At 41.0% G+C, this 21,141-nt stretch overlaps 1 protein-coding gene across 1 annotated transcript; it reads left to right on the top strand.

Annotated features, from left to right (window-relative positions):
• The first annotated feature begins 8,628 nt into the window (after positions 1–8,628).
• Positions 8,629–12,818, top strand: irx1b (iroquois homeobox 1b). The gene is made up of 5 exons (XM_042506966.1): positions 8,629–8,865; positions 9,694–9,936; positions 10,349–11,138; positions 11,321–11,381; positions 12,733–12,818. Exons 1-5 carry the CDS (start codon positions 8,629–8,631, stop codon positions 12,779–12,781), a joined length of 1,380 nt encoding a protein of 459 aa, XP_042362900.1. The 3' UTR covers positions 12,782–12,818.
• Positions 12,819–21,141: the final 8,323 nt, after the last annotated feature.

The raw sequence follows: 21,141 nt of genomic DNA, 5'->3' as shown, positions 1-21,141 counted from the left end.
AAATTTCTCATTTATTTCACAAAGATTTACAATTTACAGGAAACTAGAGAATATTGGACACGTTGTAATGTAATGTTATTAGTAACTCTGTACATATTACTTATTGAAAAAAATGTTACTTTACTAATTTCTTAAAGGTTCAGTGTGTAGGGTTTAGGGGGATATATTGGCAGAAATTGAAAACTAATATTACTTTGTGTGTGTGTGTGTGTGTGTGTGTGTGTGTGTGTGTGTACAGTGTAATCACCATAAAATAAGAATCATGCTTTTCGTTACAATTAGCTGTTTACAACTACTTAGGGAGCACCATGTTTCTACAGTGGCCCAGGATGGACTGGTTCTGAACAGGGACATCCGTGTTTTTCTGTCAGCCTCCATAGTTACCAGCCTCTCCACAACGAGCAATGTCAGAGAACGCATTGTTTTTTTTAATAAAGAAACTGCTTTTTCTGTGATTTTACTGGTTTAAATTAACGGGTCAGTTTGCTTTGGGGAAAAAGAGGCCTCTGTGGGTCATTCTTCTCTGGGTCAAAACCTTTTGAATGTCTGGATCTTAAGATGTCAGAGAAAGAAGGTGAGCACAGATTAGCTTATGCTCGGCTAGCTGCCCTACTCTGACATGCTAAACAGCACAGATCTTTAATATGAAACAGCTTTTTTGGTTGTTTTTACTGTTGTAAATCACCTGGTACATTTGTTTTGGAGAGGAAGAGACCTCTGTGGATAATTAGACTCACAATAAAAACCTGAACATCTGGATCTTTAATAGGATGAGCACGAATTAAGTTTTGAAGAAAAATAGGGCAGCACACATTAGCAGGGTGCTGGGTCTGTCTGTGAAACAGTATAAAAGAAACACAGATTTGTGACGTGGAACTGCTTTAATCAGTGTTTTTACCAGTTTAACCTCTACGTATAATTGGGCTCCTGATAAAAATCTCCAATGATCACTTAGGGAATTCTGATCGAGAAAAGTTTCAGCTGGTTGAAATCTGTAATCCTCACTGCTGGATGCTACTAAATCTCCCAAAATTTCACAATCTACTCTTTTAACGGCAGATATAAGCAGTTTCATTGAGTATGACATTGCCTTTTTCACTCGGCCAAACTCTGTCAAATCCAGCTTCCTTTAATGAAGTCCACATCCACATGTGCACTTGATTTAAACACATGTATAAATAGAGAGAGAAAGTAATTGCTGACCATCAACACCCAGCCTAACGATAGCCCCGCTGACAGCAAACACAGCACTTCAGGAGTCTGGCTGTCATGATGAAGCTGTGGGCTTCAGACATCGTGACCTGTAGCTGGTGTTAGCATGAGTTTTCAATATGTGGTGGTTGGATCACTCTTTTTGAGGAGCAACAGGATGAAGACGGATAACTTTCCTAAGCAACATTTTTCTCTTCTCCACCAGGCCTCCAGGAACACAGTGGCCAAACAGTGGAAATACAACGTCCAGGTCCATCACGGGATGCCAGGGAGGTAAAGGGGGACCAAAAAGACTTTTTCTCATAGACTTAACCCTTGTCTCGCTTTGAATAAGTTCCTCTGGTACCTTTAGAAGACAAAAATGCCTGCATCAAAAAACTGCAACAAAAATATCATATATTACTATTGGTTTTTCTTTTTTCCACTTAAATCTTTTAATCAACTTCACCCCAAAACAAGACTATCAAATATTTATTTTCAAAATTTAAACCCTTTCAATGGCAGTTTGTTTCTTTAATTCCACAGTTGTTTTTTACAACAAAAAAAGGAAGGAAGTTCTATATACTAAATACTACATGGAATTTGTATTTTTTCACAGTATGGGAGATATCAATGATTTGCAGCAACACTGATTTTGATGCTTTTTGTGCGTGCGTGCATGTAGTGTCCGTTTTTTAAAATTATTTGTGCTGTGTTTCTTACATGACAAGCAAAATGCAATATACGATTCAATGGAGACTGTAGAAAGAGTATCTATTGTTTAATTCAGAGGCTAATGGTGATCTTAAGAAACAAACAAACAGCGTTACAGGTCAGTAAGACGTCAGCAGTGCAGACTTGCTGTTGGAGGGTTTTAAAACTCACTTCCACTCCTCACTAGTTGGTTTAGAATGGCACTTAATTAAGCAATATACAGTTATAACCAACAAAATAAATTGTGTAATCAAAATGTATTTGGGGATATTAGCTCTCAAAGGTAAAGTCTTTTAACAGCTGTTTTTCTGTTTCCATGGAAATACAGTCTGACTAATAAAACAATCAGTCACGTCAGTAGAGTCCTATGTGTAATGAAACCTCGTTTACTACTCCAGCAAGTAGGTCAAACTTTAGTAACGACCTGCAGACATATTTTCTTGTCCCTGTTGAGTCCACGGGCCAACTTGTGCTTCTGCTTTCTAGAGATAGCTGGGTTTCCCAAACTGAATAAATACACCAGATATAGTCTTGTTACAACTAAGATATCTGCTGAAAAAATCATTTTGCCATTTGGGTACTTAATAACTACATCCACAAATAGTAGCTCCGTGTCACGGCACAGCTGATGGAGGATGTCAAACGCTTCCAATAACTCAAGAGCACAGCGAAGTCCAAAAGTGAAAAGTAATCCAGAAAAAGGGAGCTCACTTCTAAAATTTACAACATGTGGTTATCTAACGAAACACTCTGCTTTCTTCTGCTTCTTGATGGCGTTTAGCCTTTCAAAAACAATGTTTTTACTGTGGTCCCATCATGCCTAGTGCTGGACTGAGTAGTTTTTAGTTTGTAGTGAAGTTTGCTTCTTTATGTTTTATGTTTTTGTCAGTGTTTACAATGTGTCCGTTCAGAACATGGTGGTTTATGTTGGTTTTTTTCATCTGTGTGTCAGTTTATAGTTTATGCCATTAGTGAGCTGGTTGTTAATTTTCATTTGGTCAGCTGTGTGTTCTCTCAGAGAGTTCTGACTCTTTGATGCAGTGAAAATGATGTTCTGAAACTGTTCTAAATGTCCCTTGTCCCCTGCCTGAAATGGTCCGATAATCAAATGATTTCTTTGGAGCTGTGATTAAGAAATGGAAAAGTAGTTCTCTTAGTGATGAGGAAGGTGTGCTGTTGTGCAGATTTGAACACATTCTAAACATATTGGCGACCAAACAGATTGCTTTGTGGGATTTACTAGTTGTATAATGCGGCAGACCGCAAAAAGTTGCCAGGATTTCCCTTACCTAGAATCTCCCTATGCCCCTTAAATGCCAAGTTGCATGAAGCCAGAGTAAGAGTTACATTTACAATGTGCTCCATGACCTGTCTCCAAAACAAAGCTGCATCACGTACATTCCTCTCCATTTCAGCATCTATTGTGCCGTTGAGTTTCCACTGCTCGTAGACTATGCATGCACCAAGATGCATTTGAGTAGATTCATGCTTCTCAATTTTGGCGGAAAGATGTTTTTTTCCGTTTACCCATGCATTGTGGTAGTAGGGTGCATTTCGGTTGGCAAAAAGCCAGCAAGACGCACAGTATCAGCAGTCTAATTTTGGGGAATAGCACATCCAAGTGCAGGGAATTTTCATCCTAACTTTAGTAGTAGAGGCGCAATAACTTGCCGAAAAAGACAGATTGTCCTTATCGGTGGGAAATGGACTCTTAGGTCTGCATGGGCCCATCTTAAGGATATATCTTTTAATGTTGGCGTCCTTAATGTTTTCAGTGAAATTGGCCCGATCAGTCGGAAAAAATTCCAGAGGAGGGTTTCTATCTTTCGCGGACTGCGTTTCATCTAAAGCGTGAGGAGGAGACCTGCTGCTTTCATTTCCATTGTCCGATACTTCCCTTTGCAGCGCAGGTGAGGAGTGGGGCTGTTGGTCAAGGCTGTTGGTTTTGTTGCTCCACTTTTATGTCTATATGAACTACTCATGATTAGTCGTATCGCTTGTACCGCTCTCAGTCTCTGTTGACAAGTGACTGATGATGCTGTAGGTTGACGCGGTTTATGATGATTTATCCAACATTCATTTGGTCACAATATCTGCTATCCATTTGTAAATTTGCACAGTGCAAAGTTAACTGTGAGAGTGAATATGAAGCCAGCCATGTAACACTACACTTTTATGCAATGTTTTGAACCTACATGATCAAAATCAATCTTGTAAAATTTTCACCAACCATGAATCATCAAGGCTGGCACAAACTAGGCTATATAAAGCCAAACATGACAAATAGAGTTCATTGATGTGTTTACTATAGAACAAATTTGAGCGCGGACAGAACATCTGTCTTTATCAGGGGAAGGGCTTGTTTCCTCAATGCAGGGCCGTTTCTGGGTTCCCCATGGACCCAAGCTGGGGGACCACTGCCCCCCTGGACATCCCGCCCATGAGGTCAAGTCATTTTGACACATTTAAATGCAGAGCTGTTACATATTATATGTACAAAGTCTGGAAGAAGAAGTGAGTAAGCATCCATGAATGACAATTATTTAATCATTATTGCATTACTGCCATCATCCCTTCCTTTGTTGAAGTGTTAGCAAACAAAAAAAAGGCTTTATGATGTTTTCTTCATTTACCTCACTGCAAATTACCCAAGAGGAAATGGCCAGTGCAAGTGGATTGTGGGACTTTATTTGAATGTTTCCTGCGCTAAGTTATTCCTTTGTCTGGGCCGAGCTAATAGCAGGGAATGGGATTCAAATAGAGTCAAGCTGCCTCCTGAGATCCCTCAATCCACCGTCGCCATAAAAAGAGGTCTGAGGCCAGTCTAAATATTTGGTAGTCTTAGCAGGTTCATGTTAAAAGACACACACGCACGCACAGCACACACACACACACACACACACACACACACACACGGTGAATGCACAAGCAGGCCGAGGCTGTGAAGTTGAATGGCATAGCTCAAAGCCTTCCTCCCCCTATCCCTGCCTCTTTCTCTCTCTAAACCGCCAAACCATTCTCCCCCTTTCTCCAGCTCAGAGGAATTCATTAACTGCCTCTCCACAGAGACACTATGGAAATCAGGCAGCTACAAAGGCAGAGAGAGAGGGAGAGAGAGAGGGAGGGGTGGCGGCGGTGGTGAATGGGGCTATATTATCCTATTAGATGGTGGATATGTCTCGTTTCCCTCCCCTGTCATGAGAAAAACATTAATTTTAAGTGAGAAACGAGACAGAGGGAGGGAGAGAGAGAGAGAGGGGGACGGAGTGAGGGAGGGAGAGAGAGAGAGGGAGAAATGGTGAGGGTCTTTAACATTGCTCTTTTATCGAGCTGAAATGGAGAGTCCCCTGGCTCCATTTACCTTGGCAATGAGGATAGAGTCGCTCTCCATGAATGCCATTTAAAATGCCATGGAGATTAAGCATCCTCTCTCTCTCTCTCTCTCTCTCTCTCTGTTTCTCACACACACACACTCCACACACACATCAGCAGCAGCGGTGGCGGCGGCGGCGGTGCTCGTCATAATATGTGTTTAGGAAAACAGCTTTGAGATTCATGAGTAAAGCCCTTTAGGTGCCAGCGCTGAGGAGGGAAGAGAACGGGAGAAAGAGACAGAGAGGACCATCACTTAGCCAGAGTGGGCTTTAAGCACTGTAATTAAATCATTAGATCCTCCCCTCCCTCCTCCTCCCACCACCACCCCTTCCTCTCCTCTCTCTCTCTCTCAGCTCAGCTCAGCCAAGCTCATCAGGGGCTCCAGTGTGAAATGATGAATCTGTATTTATGGGGATGGAGTAATTACACAGCTAACCTCTGAGGGAACCCAGGAGGGCCACAGGGCCACCGAGCAGGGCGCAGGGTGCTCAACCTCATTAGCACTGCCCCAGTGTGCGTGTGTGTGTGACAGTGTGTGTGTGTGTGTGTGTGTGTGTGTGTGTGTGTGTGTGTGTTCAAAGGAGGAGATTGAAATAGAGTCGCTGTAGTTAAAGGGATAGTTCAGATTTTTTTAAGTGGGGTTGTATGAGGTACTTGTCAACAGTCAGTGTGTTACATACAGTAGATGTCAGTCGGCACACCACCAGTTTGGAGAAGCAGGCAGGAGTCTGACACTGAAGCTAAGAAATCTACTGCTGTGGTTAGGTGTCAAAATGTATTTCAGTAACCTAAAAAAATCTCAGCAAAAAAAAATCAACATAATAATAAGTATATGCTATATTTAGAATACTTTATCAATTCACCTCTCTAAAGTAGTGATCGTGATTTCAAATGGGAAAATGAAGCTGCAATATCACTCTCTACAAGGCCAGACTCCATTAAGAAAAATTGTCAGTATGTGTACATGATGTTAAAAAAGTCAAGTCAAATTTAAAAGTCAAATTATTGTGTCAGTCAAACTAAAACTTGACTTTTAAAATACATGTTAGTCTGACTGAAATTGTACCAAGTTGAATTTCTCAAAGTCAGACTAATACACTGAGATCATGCAATTAGGGGTTGATTTACTTTTTCACATATATGCCTCAACTGCACCTGAATTGGCATTCTGTGCATGCTCCATAGTCCCCATGCCGGGCTTTGACCCAGATGTTGAACAGCATAAACTTGTGGAAGAAAGCTAGAAAAACAAAAGAAGAAGAAGGGAAGAAAACAAACCAAGACAAAGGTAAAAAGTAAAAGGTAGAGTACATACGAAATGTACAGCGCAGAAAAGTTATCCATCTTGTCACCTTTCCACAAGCAACCCATTTGCCTCATGCTAGCTTGTTTAGTATGTGATGCAATAGATCAACCAGAAGAAGGTCCAGTAGCAACTAGCTAAAAGGGGGCATATTGCCACCTATCATGGAGGTCTCAGACATACTTCCATCAATAAATAGATTCTTCCTCGCTGCTTGTATACTTGAACAAGGAAAGTAGTCCAATTAAGTGGCCTAATCGAGCTACAACTGTAGCTCCATTAAACTGAGCGTGGAAATGTTCTCAGTGATTTAAGATTGCTGAACACAGGAGCTGTTGGTCTGTCGCTGCCTCGATGGGTAAGCTTGTTTGTGTTATTGTGTGACTTGGGTGTTGAAAAGCATTCACACTATAACACAAACTAACTGATTGAAGCAGCAGTAGACCAGCAGCTCCTGTTTTCAGTGAGCTTAAACCACTGTTTTTCTCAGGGGAGGCTGTTGGCTTTGCCAGGAGCATTGACAGGAACTGAAGCTGATGATTGTTTCCTAGTCAAAATGGTCTGTCTGAAGGAAAGGTAAAGCAGTGAAAATACTCTCAGTATAGCATACACTTAAACTTATATTGATATTGATTTTTTTTTTTAATGGGACGTTTTTTTAGGTGGCTAAAACAAAAAAAACAATTTTTGCTGCCCCCCATCTGCAGCAGTACATTACTTAGTTTTTGTGTCAGACTCAAGCCTGCTTCTCCAAACTGGGGACACACTGACCAACATCTACTGTGAGTAATACAATTGACTATGGAGAGTACCCCATACAACCCCACTTCAAAAAAATACGAGCTATCCCTTTAAGCCTGTCAATGACTAACCATCACTCCCTATCCTTTCTTTTTTTCGCTTTCCAACATAAAATTTTTTTCCTGTATCTTAAATCTTAATTTTCCACATGCGTCTTTTTTTCTTTAACACACATACTCGGTGACTTTAAGGCTTTAACAGAGTACAGTAGTCCATTCTTCCCCACAGACATCTGTCATTTTCCACTCCACAGCTCCCTGTGTGCTCCATATCTCTGCTATCTCTTATCCCCGTCAATCTCTGTCATTACCTTCAGACTCCTTTATCTGCGCTCGGAAAATATGCTGCGCTGACTTCCGTCGATAATCGCGGGCATTCCTCTTGGATCTGGCCGTGCATATCGATACCTCCCGTCCCATCTGCTGGACAGAATGTCCCGGCATACCCTGCGGATCAGCTGTCACAAAACTACACCTTAAATATGCCAGTTTATAGTTAGTTTCTAAAATTGCAACAGTTGTTCAGACCAGTATATTATTATTATTATTATTATTATTATTATTATTATTATTATTTATTATTATTTTATTATTATCATCAGCAATTATTAATTATTATTTATTGTTGTTTTTACAATGCAGCTTTAAAGAAGAGTATAACACTATGTGCACGACAATAATAGACTATTTGTCTATAAGTGTGTGCTGACCACAAAAAGGCAAATATCCACTGCACACACTCGCGTTCGCGCGCACACACGTACACACTTGCACAGATTTAACAGGTTTTCTTTCTGTATAGATACAACGCAGACTGCAGAAATTAGATCACACACACCAACTCACACGCACACGCACACACACACACACACACACTCACAGACACACACGACCTAGGCTAACCAATGCACTAATCGCCTGCCCCGGGCATAGGAGGAGCTTGGTGCTTAAGTAGGCTGCCAATCAGTCAGTCAGCTCCACATCCAGAAGCTCCTGCGGCCAGATCCACGCATCACTCCGCACTCGAGGTGCCAAACTGCGGCTCTGATACAACTCCGGGTCGGTGGAAGTAGAGAAGCTTGACAGTTTCTTAAAGGGGGACTCTGGTGATTTAGACACCCCCTTCATCCTCTTCTTACTTCTTCCTGGGGATTGCTACTTTTTTTTCTTCCTCCTGCCTCCTCTTGCTGTTGTGTGACTTTGGCTGGGAGAGAGATTTACAGTACGCGGGGTTTTTTTCCGGACATGTCTTTCCCTCAGCTGGGGTACCCCCAGTTCCTCAGTGCCTCCCATGAGGTGTACGGGGGCGAGCGGCCGGCCTCTGCCCGGGAAGGAGCCACTGAAGGCGGCGTGAGCTCGTCCGCTACCGCCGCGGCTGTCGGCTCCATGCTGGGGATGTACGGGAGCCCATGGGCGGCTCACAACTACAGTGCCTTTCTGCCGTACAGCGGAGCCACAGACCTCGCCCTCATATCCCAGATGGTGAGAAGTGATACTTGTTCAGACTCTAGCAGCTCAGGTGCTCATGATACGATGACATTCCTGAGCCTTTTTTTAAAATCATTGTTAACTGGTGCGCAATTATCCGTGAGTGAGTGCAGGGATTCAGGCTATGCAAATAGCATTCTTTTATGGGATATAGGCAATATTTGGCTTTGCAATCGCTAATTATTGATAGTTTTATAATGTCCCTTGTCAGTTAACATTTCTATATCTTCATGCTTAAATGCTTAAAATACATGTGAAGGTCGTTTTTTATTGAATGAGTGCAGAAATGCGCCATATTTAAGGTTAAAATTAAATTTTGCAAGTGTCAGTTCAGATTTTTGTGTGTAAATTATGGAAATCTGAAGGGAAAAATCTAATTTAGGCGCACACTGTTGTTGGCTATCTGTATGGAAAAACAGCGTTTATAAATTAGGAAAACGATTAATAATTTATAATGTGAGGACAATTAGTTTTGGAGACCGCATAGAAATTAATTATATTCTTTATTAGTTGATTTCGAAACGATTTATATATACTTTTAAATACTTTTAATTTATTTTAAAAATACATTTACTTCATAACATGAGATAATAAATAGTAATTGATATTTGCTGTTTTGCGTTCTTGATGTTGCTATTTTCAGGATGTGTCTAATTTCTGGTGTTCTGATAAAGCGTCTACTTGGTGTGAAATTTACATGATTGAAACTTTTCAAAACTTATATTCCTGCACAACTAATTCAAATGTTATTTTTTACGCATTGTTTGAACTTGAAAAGGAAATAATTTTAGCTCAACAAGTTGTCACCTCTATCTCTCTCAGGGCTCCCAGTATGAGCTGAAGGACAGCCCGGGGTCCCACCCTGCCTCTCTACCTGTCCACGCCGCTCAAGGCTTCTACCCCTACGGCCAGTACGCGTACGGCGACCCGTCGAGAGCAAAGACGGCCACCCGGGAGACCACCAGCACCCTGAAGGCCTGGCTGCAGGAGCACCAGAAGAACCCGTACCCCACCAAAGGAGAGAAGATAATGCTCGCCATCATCACCCGGATGACACTCACACAGGTGGGGAGTGTAACTGTGGCCCGCCAATAAACATGTGGGAGAGTCATTCCAGTGTGAAGGGGCCCATAGGGGACATTTGAAAAGACATAAGGATAATACATAAGCTTGTTTTTTTTTTTTTTTAAGTTTTGTCACACTTCACTTTCTCTCAGAGCAATAGTTAATCAATGTCCAATTACTTAATATGATAATCCCTTTTGTGACTGAGGCTTAAAAAAGTCACACTTCCATCCACAGAGAGAAAAGGCTCCAGATATTTCTGATTTCAAAGCTCGTTTCATGATAATTATGGGGAAGAATAATGAGGGTTTTACATATTTAATCGTTCCATATTTCCACTTTTGCAGTCATTTATTGTGATTTTTATCTTGATTATAATATATATATATATTTATATATGTTTCTTCTCTAGGTGTCGACGTGGTTCGCCAACGCCCGCAGACGCCTGAAGAAGGAGAACAAGGTAACGTGGGGCCGCAGCGCCGAGGACCGGGACGGCCGCATCTTCAGTAGCGATAACGAGGACGAGCACGGCAAGACCGGCAGCGACGACGAGGATGAAGAGGAGGAGATTGATTTGGAAACTGTCGATATCGAGAGACCCGAGGAGCAGCAGCAGCAGCAACGAGCGGGGGAGCAGGGAGAGGCGGAGGAAGAGGCCGACAGAGAGCAGGCCTCGGAGCCTCGGAGCTCCGAGAGCAGCAGGACGCTTTCAGCGGAGGGCCTGAGAGGAGCGGACGCGGCTCTCTCTCTCAACAGATCTCCTGTTGTCAAACTCGCGGTGGATCATTCTCCCAGCAGACAGGAGTGCCAGAGACCCCCACAAAGCAAACCCAAAATCTGGTCCCTGGCTGAGACCGCCACGGCCCCCGACAGCTCTCATAAACCCTCCCCGGCGGCTCATGCGCACCACCCGGCTTTGGCGTCCGCCGGCCACCCGGCCTTACTCCCGGGTCATGGGATTTATACATGCCAGATTGGCAAGCTGCACAGCTGGGCCAACGCGGCTTTTCTGAATGCCAACTCGCTTTTGAACATGAGGTCGCTGCTCGGAGGGGCGCCGGCCGGACACCTGCCTCTCCACGGCGCAGTGCCGGTTGCGCGTCATGACGCACGGCCGGCGGCGGCGGGTCCTGGGACTTCGGGGACGGAGGACGACAGTGATGCAGAATCGTCGGGAAGCTTCAGTCCAAAAAGAGATGGTATGGACTGAATTTCATTGTACAACCCACTCAAATGAATATATTTACTGAACAGGCCTCAGTGGAGTCACTGTGACGCAACAAGAACCGACCCAAAAATAATTACACAAATTACAATTAACATTAAATTACAATTAATTAAAAAAAAAAAAATTAATCTGGCTTTATTTTTCTCCTCACAGACGAAGAGAGCGACCACAGGCCTGACTCCCTCAAGTCCCCATTCCAGCTGATCACTGACAGGTAACCGTTTGAAATCAATTTGGCATCATGACATTATCAACCTCCATTTCTTTCCGCGTCTTCTGCTAAATGAAGCTTAAAGCCGAGGTAAACACTGTTACACCTGACTGGGCGGAAGGCAGACCACAGCACATAAATCATGTGATTGAGTTCCCACTTTAACGCCTCGTCAGGCAGCAGTCTAATATATCCTGCGCCCCCCCACCACCATCCCCAACAACGCTGAGTTATCGCCACCTATGTCATTTAAATAATCTGCCGCCGTTTATTCACGCCCCCTCAGTGAATGCAGCTAATGTATGTCAAAGAAAACGCTGATAGCAACATCAGGGGTGTAGTGGAGGGTGAAAAGACATAAAACAATTTACCTATAGTGCTTTTTAATTTGCATAAATAGAGTTTAACATGTTTTTAAAATGAAACGCATTATTTTAAGCATTTGGGGAGCAATATGTACACATATTTTCTCTCCTAATATTTTAAGAAATGGATCCCACACTGTAAAATCTGACAAGTTGATCTTATTTGAAATAATCTTGGAAACCGGTTTCCTTAAAAAATAAAAATAGAAAATAAAATATATATAAATTTGCTTAAATTTAGCTGTAATTACCTTATTTGTAAATGTTTTGCAACCTAAAAATGACAAGGGAAATTATATCATCTTCAGTAAACCAAGTTAGTCTGACAAGTTGATCGTGACAACGGATTTAGCCGAAGATGAAGTCAGGAGATCTGCAAGTTTTGTTTCCTTAAAATGTTTAGGAAAAATACAAATATGATTGACTAGTTTGCAACCAGCGGAATACAGATATATGGCACAATAAACTTGTTTATTGAAGTTGCTAAAATGTAGAAAGATTTATTTGATTAAACTTGTCATTTTTTTAGTCGCAGGAACTTCACAAATTTAAGTTAATAAAACTAAATTTGAAGTAAACTTAACAATTATGTAGCAGAGATAAATTAAGACCTATAGTTATTTTTATTTACATTTTCAAGGCAATTGGTTTTCTAGATTTTTAAAAGTTTAATCAACTTTGCAACCAGCAGAATACAGATATATAGCACAGAAAACTTTGTTTACTGAAGTTGTTGCAACTTAAAAATAAGAAGTTTAATTAAGTCAGTCTTTCTAAGTTGCAACCTCTTCACAGAATTAAGTAAATAGAACGAAATTTTATATTAACTTAAAAATTAGATATAAACTAAACATAAATTAAGACTATTACACACATTTACTTAAATTTTTCAAGACAATTGGTCAGATTTTTTAAAAGTTTAACCAACTGGACAGATTTTACAATGCATTGTTGCATTTGTTTCACCTTTGACCTCTTTTTGTCCGCAGACCTCACCATGGGACAGCACCACAGCGAGTTCTGACAACGACATTATGAGAAGACAAAGAAACAAAAAAGAATAATTTTATTTAACGGAGAACAGTTTAATGAAGGCTATTTTTTTGACAGTGCTGCCTGTCATAGTATTACTGTTTAGCTTCTCCATGCAAAAGTCATGGTTGTTTTTGTCACAGATTTGCTTGTATCTCTCTTTTATGTCCTACGTTTCTTCTTCTGTTGTGAATGGAAACCTTGAAAAATTTGTAAATACAGGATATGAATTTGTCTTTAAAGAATATATTTTTGGGGAACTAAATAAATGTCATTATAGTCATTTATTATCAGAGACGTTTTTTCTCCTTTCGTGATCAGAAATAGTTCATGTTGTATCAAAAATGTCGAGAAAATCCTTGAGAAAACGGTGCAACAAGGATGTCTTCTTTTTTAGGCTCTATTACTATTTTTTTATCAAATTATATTATTTTACTAAGTTCTAATGTGAACTTTTTAATTAATTCCAACATAAAAAAAATAATTTTTCTCCCTTTAAAAATTTAAGTTTAAGTTAGAGAGGGTATTTTCAGGGAACATGACACAATGACATAAATATACAATAACAGATTTATAAATATTATTGATTTCCGCTTGTTTATTGAAGATCACAGTGCATCCACTTTTTAATTGACCCCTTCGACACTGTGTCTCGTTTGTTCCACACTCTCCCTGCCAACTAACTCGTGCACCGTCAGCCCTTTTTAGCAAGAAAACTCTCACCCTTATTGAAATCAGCTCTCTCGCCAAAACTCGGAGACTTATGCCAGCGCCTTGGAAGCCACTGCAAACGCTGCGGAAATTGAAATTGAAGATTTCCAGGACCTTATGAACCTGCGCCTGTGCTTTCAGCCCAGGCCTCCTTGCTTTAATGTTGGATTATACCCCCTCAGTGCCACCACTGCCGCCTCTGAAATATGGATCAGACGGGAGGAAAGGCCAGCAGCCAGTATGGGGGCAGCAGCTCAGGGGGAGGTGGATGGGAGGTGGGGGGGTGTCACTCTGAGCCATCCCTGACGTTCACAGGCCCAAAGACGGGGTAAAGAGAGAGAGGGAGGACGGTGGGGGGTCTCAGGGCTGTTAATAGAGAGTGTTTCTCAAAGCTGTGCTCCTATATACGTGCTTGGATTAGCAGCAGGTCATGCCGCATGATTTGAGTCCTGTCGAGGGGCCCGGACTGCCTCAGGTTCATGTGTAGACACAATTTAGATTCAATTTCAAATTAAAAAGGTGCTAGAGATCTTTATAAGTTGTCTTTTGAGCAGCTGATTTAGGTTCCCACTTCATTTTGACAGTCCAGCGCTGAAAGTCAACTTCTTTTCTAGTGGTTGTGGCCTCTTTGTGAAATCATAGTTGGATTTCAGGCGGTCAGGTGCTGCTGAAGTCTACAGATGCTTGGTATTTGGATTAGATTAATGAAACAGTTTGTATTCAGTTTGGTTTGGATCAGGTTGGGTGAGGTTATGTGGTCCTCGGCGTAACGTCTAACCTTATGGCAATGTGTAAAACAACAATTTGACAAGTGAGATGAAGGTGCACTTTTGTATTTACTTTATCATTACTTGCCTAAATATCATGGGTGCCTGTTTGGGTGTGGCCCTGCTGGGCAGCTGAACAGTTCAGACATGACACACACTGACAGAATCAGAGCCACCAGGTTCCTGGACCTGCACATTAACGCAATGCTGCCACCTCACTCTCAGAAACAGTAAAGCAGAATTGTACTCAATGAGGCACAACAGTGTCCCTGCTGAGGTTCAACACTGAAGCTCCACTCCTACATTTCTTACAGTAGTTAATGTAAAAATGTAAGGCATTTATTGGTGTTTATTTTAAAAACTTTTCATTTTGGCTAATTATTATATACAAGTTTTGTTGCTAAGTTTGAATGTTGTCGCTGAATTTTGAAAACTATGTAATTCCAAAATCAGTGATTAAAAAAAAGAAATTAACAGAAACTTCTTAAAAAGGAACAAAAGAAAATAAAAAAACTCTGCAGATTATTTAATTAGTTCATCATGACAAAGCTGAAAACTGCCCTTTCTCATGAAACGTCATTGATGATTTATGGTTTTCATGAAACAGAAACATATTCATGCTGCTTCTGTTATACACAGATTATTTATATAAGTAGAAGTTTTAATGTTGCCGCATTTTGAAAACTACACTTTTCCAACAATTTGATAATATTGATTTAGATGATTTTTTTATTTAAATGAACAGAAACCTCTTAAAAAGATGAAGATTTATGTTTTTTTGGGTCAGAAACATGTTCATGCTTCTTCTACATAAATCTCTGTTTGACTCAAATAAGCAAAAATACACAGCAGTGTCTCCAGGCTGGCTGTACTGCACATCTAGTTCAGCTTGATAAGTAGAAATGTGCACTTATCATGCCAGAAACTGACTGTGTCCTTATAAAGGATCAAAAAAAAAAACATTAACTATACGTGTGCAATCAAAATATGTAATATTTTTCTGAAAGTATTTTTTATTGATATTAATGCTTAATATTTCTTTATGCTGGAGGTCAGTCCTGCAGTTTTAGTTACTTATAGTTTGATATTTTTGGCAACTTGCTTTCTTGTGGCACACATCATTGTAAAAGTCATGTACATTACATACGTTTTACATAGAGCTGCACAATACTGAATTTTTGCTGATATCCAATATGTTCTTATTTTCTGACTCATTTTGGCCAATTGCCAATGTCAGTATATGCATATATGTTTTTCCAACTAATTGCAGAGAACATCAAGTCTCCCTGCAGTAGAATTAACATATTACTTCTTACTCATTATCCTTACCCCTGCCCTTATCCTGATGCCGTACTGGTAGCAGATACAGACCTAAAATACAATGCTTTTCAAAATGTATACATTCACTGGGCAAAACAATAAAACTATTTTAACCTAGGTCACATGGAAAACATGCTGTATTTAATCTTATATAACAAATTTCATACCAAATTGTAGAATTTCTCCGCTTGAACAGGCTTTGGTGGCTCTCCTGAGACATTCCTGACAATAGCCAAAGCCAGGGCAAGTCGGACCTACTTCATCTAATCAAAACTGCGTAATTAAAAGCAACATCACGATGGCAGAAAAGTTCATTTCAGGTCCAATGTCGATGCTTCATTTGAAATTCATTATCTACCGATACCGATGACGTGCTGACATTATCGTTCGTGCTCAGTTTTACACTCTATTATTTGTACGAATTGAAGAAATGGAATATGAAGTGTTGATTAGTAAGCTTCACAGGTGCTGGCAGGTGGATTTTTTAAATTTTAGACAGAACCAGGTCAGCTTTTTAGAGCCTTTTTTGTTAAGCCAAGCCATGGATGCTCAACTTGTTTTTCCCAGGGGACACTTTTCCAAAATGACAGGAGGCCAGGGGCAAGTAAATAAACAAACAATAATATTTTTTTTCAGTAAATATAATAAATGAATTACCTGTTTTCAGCTTTTATCATTGGCTGCCTGATTCATATTTTCAAAGAAGCAAATGCAGCGGCAGCAGCTCAGCACAGGTCAGGTATCTGCAGGGGCGTTAGAAGACTTTTGAGAATATCTGGGGCTGAGTGCCAAGGCAGGATCCCTGGACCCCCAGACAGAGGCCTGCAGATCCTTCCCTGGTACTATATATATATATAATCTATATATATATCTTTATATATATATATATATATATATATATAATATATATATATATATATATATATATATATATATACATATATTTAGCTCAATTTTTACAAACAAACAAACAAAAAATCCCTGTGTGACTATGTTTATTTTCATTTAGTTTCATTAAAAAAATAATAATTAAAAAAAAGGTTGGCAGGCCATGCAGCACCCTATCTCAGGCCAAATCTGGGCTGAGGGAAATAGCTGAAAACTGGGCTATGTTTAGTTTGTCTGAATTTGACCAAGTTTATGCCAAAATGGATGTCTGTTTGGCATAGCAGAAACCCCTCATACAGGCTTAAAAATCAGATCACTTTGCCGCAACCCAGCAAACACTAAGATGATCACTGACTTTTGTTTGAACGTTCAATCAAGTTGTCGCGTTATAGTTAAAAAATAGCTTAAAATCAGCGTCTTATGCTTTTTAATTCTCAACCTACTCTCGACTTTTGTAAGACGTCAGCTAAGTCATCTTTTGAGCAACATTTTGCTAGGTGGGTATTTATGATACAATACAGTACGATACGATACGATACGATACGATACGATACGATACGATACGATATACTTTATTGTCCCAATAGGGGAACTTGTCTTGGGCTCAGATTCTACATTAATGGCCTCACAGTAACAATAAAACAAAGTGCAGATTACCAAAACAGGACTAGGTGTTCCAAATTACACTAATAAATTGCACTTAATTTAAATTGCACACACAACCAAAGAAACAATGAACATGCCAGTTCATATTTCTTTAATTTTTAATGGATTTTTTTGCAGTTATAATGCAGAAATATAGCAAATTTCCACAGCAAAACAAACCAGTATCATATATAACAGTGATACTCAACTCATGGCCTGCGGGCCAAATCCTGTACCCAATAGTGTGCAAAGTGGCCTCACAACCATTTTCTAATTCACAATAAAAATAAAGTGATTCACACTGGGAATTGTTTTTGTATTTTTACTATATATAATGTGCCAGAGTGCATAAAATAGCATTAAAATGGAGCTTGGTTATCAAAAAAAAGGTGCTCGTAGAGAATCCCCCACACCCCTGACAAAGGTCCTAACTAAGCTACTAAAATCCTAGAAATGTCCTAAAATCAGAGAAATGTCCTAAAATCAAAAAATGTCTTGAAAACCCAGAAATATCCTTACATTTCTAGAAAAGTCCCCAAATCCTAGATATGTCTTAAAATCTTAGAAATGTCCTGAAATTGTAGAAATATCCTAAAATTCTTGAAATGTCCTGAAATCATAAGATCCTAAAATTACAGAAATGTCCTAAAATATTACACAATCCCTGCAACGGTTAAAGTCTTACAGAGGCACCACAAACATTAATCTTCACATCTATCTCTCAGACAGTAAACAAATAATAGTAATTCACAAATAGCTGAAGGGTTGCTTTCAACTTGACCCGTGTGTGCAAGGTGTGGAAAAATAATAAGAGTGATGCCTTTAGTGGTGTTTTCTCTTCACTCAAAAAAATCTGTATTTCTGAATTCATCCACCCATCAGCCCTCTCACAGACAGAGAAAGAGTCAGAAAACAAGAGCTAAAAAGAGCAAACTGGAGTGTAAAGAGAGCAAATGAGAGAGTGAGAGAGAGAGAGAGATGATGCAGTGAGAGCTGTCATTGATGTGTGAGAACAGCATGGAAGGAAGCCAGACACTTGAGGCCATTTTCACTTCCTCTGCCAACTCTGACAGACTGCCATCAGTACCGCTGAGGAGGATATCAGCCACTCTTTCTCTTATACACACTTCACTTTTTCCACACTTCATCCCAGCCAGATCACGCTACTGTTCTTCCAAGTACCCCAAACAATATGTTATTCTTTCAAAGTCGGATATCAGTGAGCTTAGCATGATGGGGCTGAAAATGACATCAAATGGCTGTTTAATCACTTACACAGCGTGTCCAAAACGTGTTTGCTTATGAAAGGAGTGGAAAAAAGTGAGCAGATCCAAAATATGATTAGTGTTTTTTGGCGGGTGCAGCCGGAAACTTCTTCAGAGTTTCAGAGTTTAATGCTTCACGTTAGTTGTTTGTCACCCAAACTGCCCCGAAACTTTTCCAAAATAGTGCAGGGAGAAGAGAAACGCTGTCTGTGGAGTTTTTTTTGAGTCACATCAGCTTCTCAAACTCTCACTGTGAATAGAGTCTTCATTGGTGCTTTCTGATATAGGCTCTCTGGTGAGTTCTAATCCCTATTAAAGAGGTAGATTATGGAGGGGATTTGTCTTTGATTCGCCTGTCCCACTGCTCTTTTCTGTCAGCACCTCGCTCTCCATATATCCGTCCCTCGCTCTTTTTCTCTGTCTGTCTTGATGGGACGGTCATGGATTGAACAATGATTGCCTCCATGTGTCATCCCCCTCACACTCCCACCCTCAGACATCCTCCTGTGATTATGGCCACATGTGTGAGGGCCCCCGGTCTCCTGAATAGATTTGTTAAAGGCCCCCAGTGGATGAGAGAGGCCCTGGCTCCGTAGCCTGGCCCTCGTGTGCACATCTATCCTCTTTTTCGAGGCACTCTGCATGGGGGGGGGGGGCTCCCTGCCAGTGCCCCCCTTCCACCCACTGCCCCCTCCACTCCTCCACCACGCAGAGATAATCAGGCTTATGTAAAGACGACGTGCTCTTTTGACAGTCATCAGCTCATCAGTGATCCAATCAAGCCCAAATCCGCCATTGTTCGCCCCTCAAAGTGTCTCCAAATCCGCTTGTGCAGGAGAGAGGGGCTGCGCTCTTTATCCTGCCAATCACTCCTGACATTCCTGCCCCTGTTGCCATGGCCTGGGGTCAGAGGTTGGGAAAACACAGAGCATGAGCTGACTCGGGTAGAATGGCAGGGCGCTAAAGGAGGGACTCTCCGCGCAACGGCCCCATTGGTCAGCCGGCGCAGGGGGTAAATGTAGACAAGTTAGGACTGTATAGCCCCGCTGAGAGGGCCAGCCGGACAGAAAGGGACGCAGGCAGGGGGGAGGAGAGAGAAGGGGGGATGATGAGGCAGAGAAAGGGCTGAGGGAAGAGAAAGAGGGCAAGAGAGGTGCGTGTGGAGAAAGGAGGAAAAAGAGGGTTAGGGAGGGACAGTGTTTGATTGCCAAATAGGCTTTGCGGAGCTTGACCTCGAGGGGCTCGCAGAAGAAAAGGCCTGACACACAGTTAAAGAAATAATGAACACGCCAGTTCATATTTCTGGAATTTTGAAAGGATTTTATGCAGTTTAAATGTAGAAATGCAGCAAATTTCCACAGAAAACTACCCTCTATTATAAACAACAATGATACTAAACTCGTGGCCCATGGGCCAAATCTGACCCCTGATAGGTTGCTGGGTGGCCCCCCAGCCATTTTCTAATACACAAAAAAAACACAGTGATTCACACTGGGAATTGATTCTGTACTTTTAGTTTGCATAAGGTGCCAGAGTGCATAACAGCATCAGAGTAGAGCTTGTTTTTTTTTAAAAAGTGCCAGTGGAGGATCCTAGAAGTGTCCTAAAATCCTAGAAATGCCCTTAAATGCTGGAAAGATCCCGAAAATCCTAGAAATGTCGTAAAATCCTAGAAATGCCCTTAAATGCTGAAAAGATCCCAAAAATCCTAGCAAAATGTTTTAAAATCCTCACAAAATGTCTTAAAATCCTAGATGCATCCTAAAATCCAAGACATGTCCTAAAGTGTGTGAGGAATGTCCTCAAATTCTATACATATCGTAAAATCCTGGAAACATTCTGAAATCCTAGAATTGTCTTAAAATCCTAAATGTCTTAAACTCTGAGAAATACCCTGAAATCCTCGAAATGTCTAAAACTCTAAGAAATGTTCTAAAATCTTTAAAACATCCTAAGGTCCTCGAAATGTCCTAAACTCTGAAAAATGTCCTCAAATCTGAGAAATGTCCTCAAATCCTACAAACATTTATGGGCTGCTGCAGATGGCCCCTGGCTCCTGCCATTTTGCAAAAGTGGCCCCTAAGCAAAGCAAATTGAGTATCCCCGATATCTAGCAACAAAGATTTGATCTGTGTGTGTGTGTGTGTGTGTGTGTGTGTGTGTGTGTGTGTGTGTGTGTGTGCGTGCTCACTGCAGAGCTGTAATTTGAAATGGAAATGTACCTCCCAACGCAAGCTAATACATGTCATAGCAGGATAAGCGGGGCAGTGGGTTAAATCTGTTGTGATATCGTCAAAAGAATAATTTTCTGTACCCAGTGTATACGTAAGTGAGCAAATGTTTAGCCGAGACAAGATATCATAGGGAATTTACGCCATTCACTGTTCCTCCACAGGGATTAGTGGAATTAAGCGTTTAACACAAAAGCAAAGTTTCAAAACTCATGAGTAATTCAACAAGCTCCACAATTCCAAGTTTACCGAGCGCAGCTTCTGAGCCCGCAGTTATTGTGGCGCTGCAGCTGCGAGTGGCAGACAGACAAACAGCAAACATTGTCAACGCCTTTTAAAGGAGACAAATTTAATATACAGGGAAAATACACACAACAACTGCTATGAAAGGGGTGGGAGTGAGGAGTCTTTTCTCTCGCTGCCTGCCCATTCATGGCAATAATCTGAGGGAAGCAGCAGATTAGGACAGAGGGAGGGATCGTGGCCGAGTGTTCGCATCGCTGCCTCCTTTCAGCCATTTTGAAACAATGTTTATGCAC

Source organism: Plectropomus leopardus, chromosome 18 (genome assembly GCF_008729295.1).
Source record: "Plectropomus leopardus isolate mb chromosome 18, YSFRI_Pleo_2.0, whole genome shotgun sequence".
Classification (NCBI taxonomy): domain Eukaryota; kingdom Metazoa; phylum Chordata; class Actinopteri; order Perciformes; family Serranidae; genus Plectropomus; species Plectropomus leopardus.
Note: the sequence above shows the minus strand (reverse complement) of the source record. Positions and strands in the feature narration are given on the sequence as shown.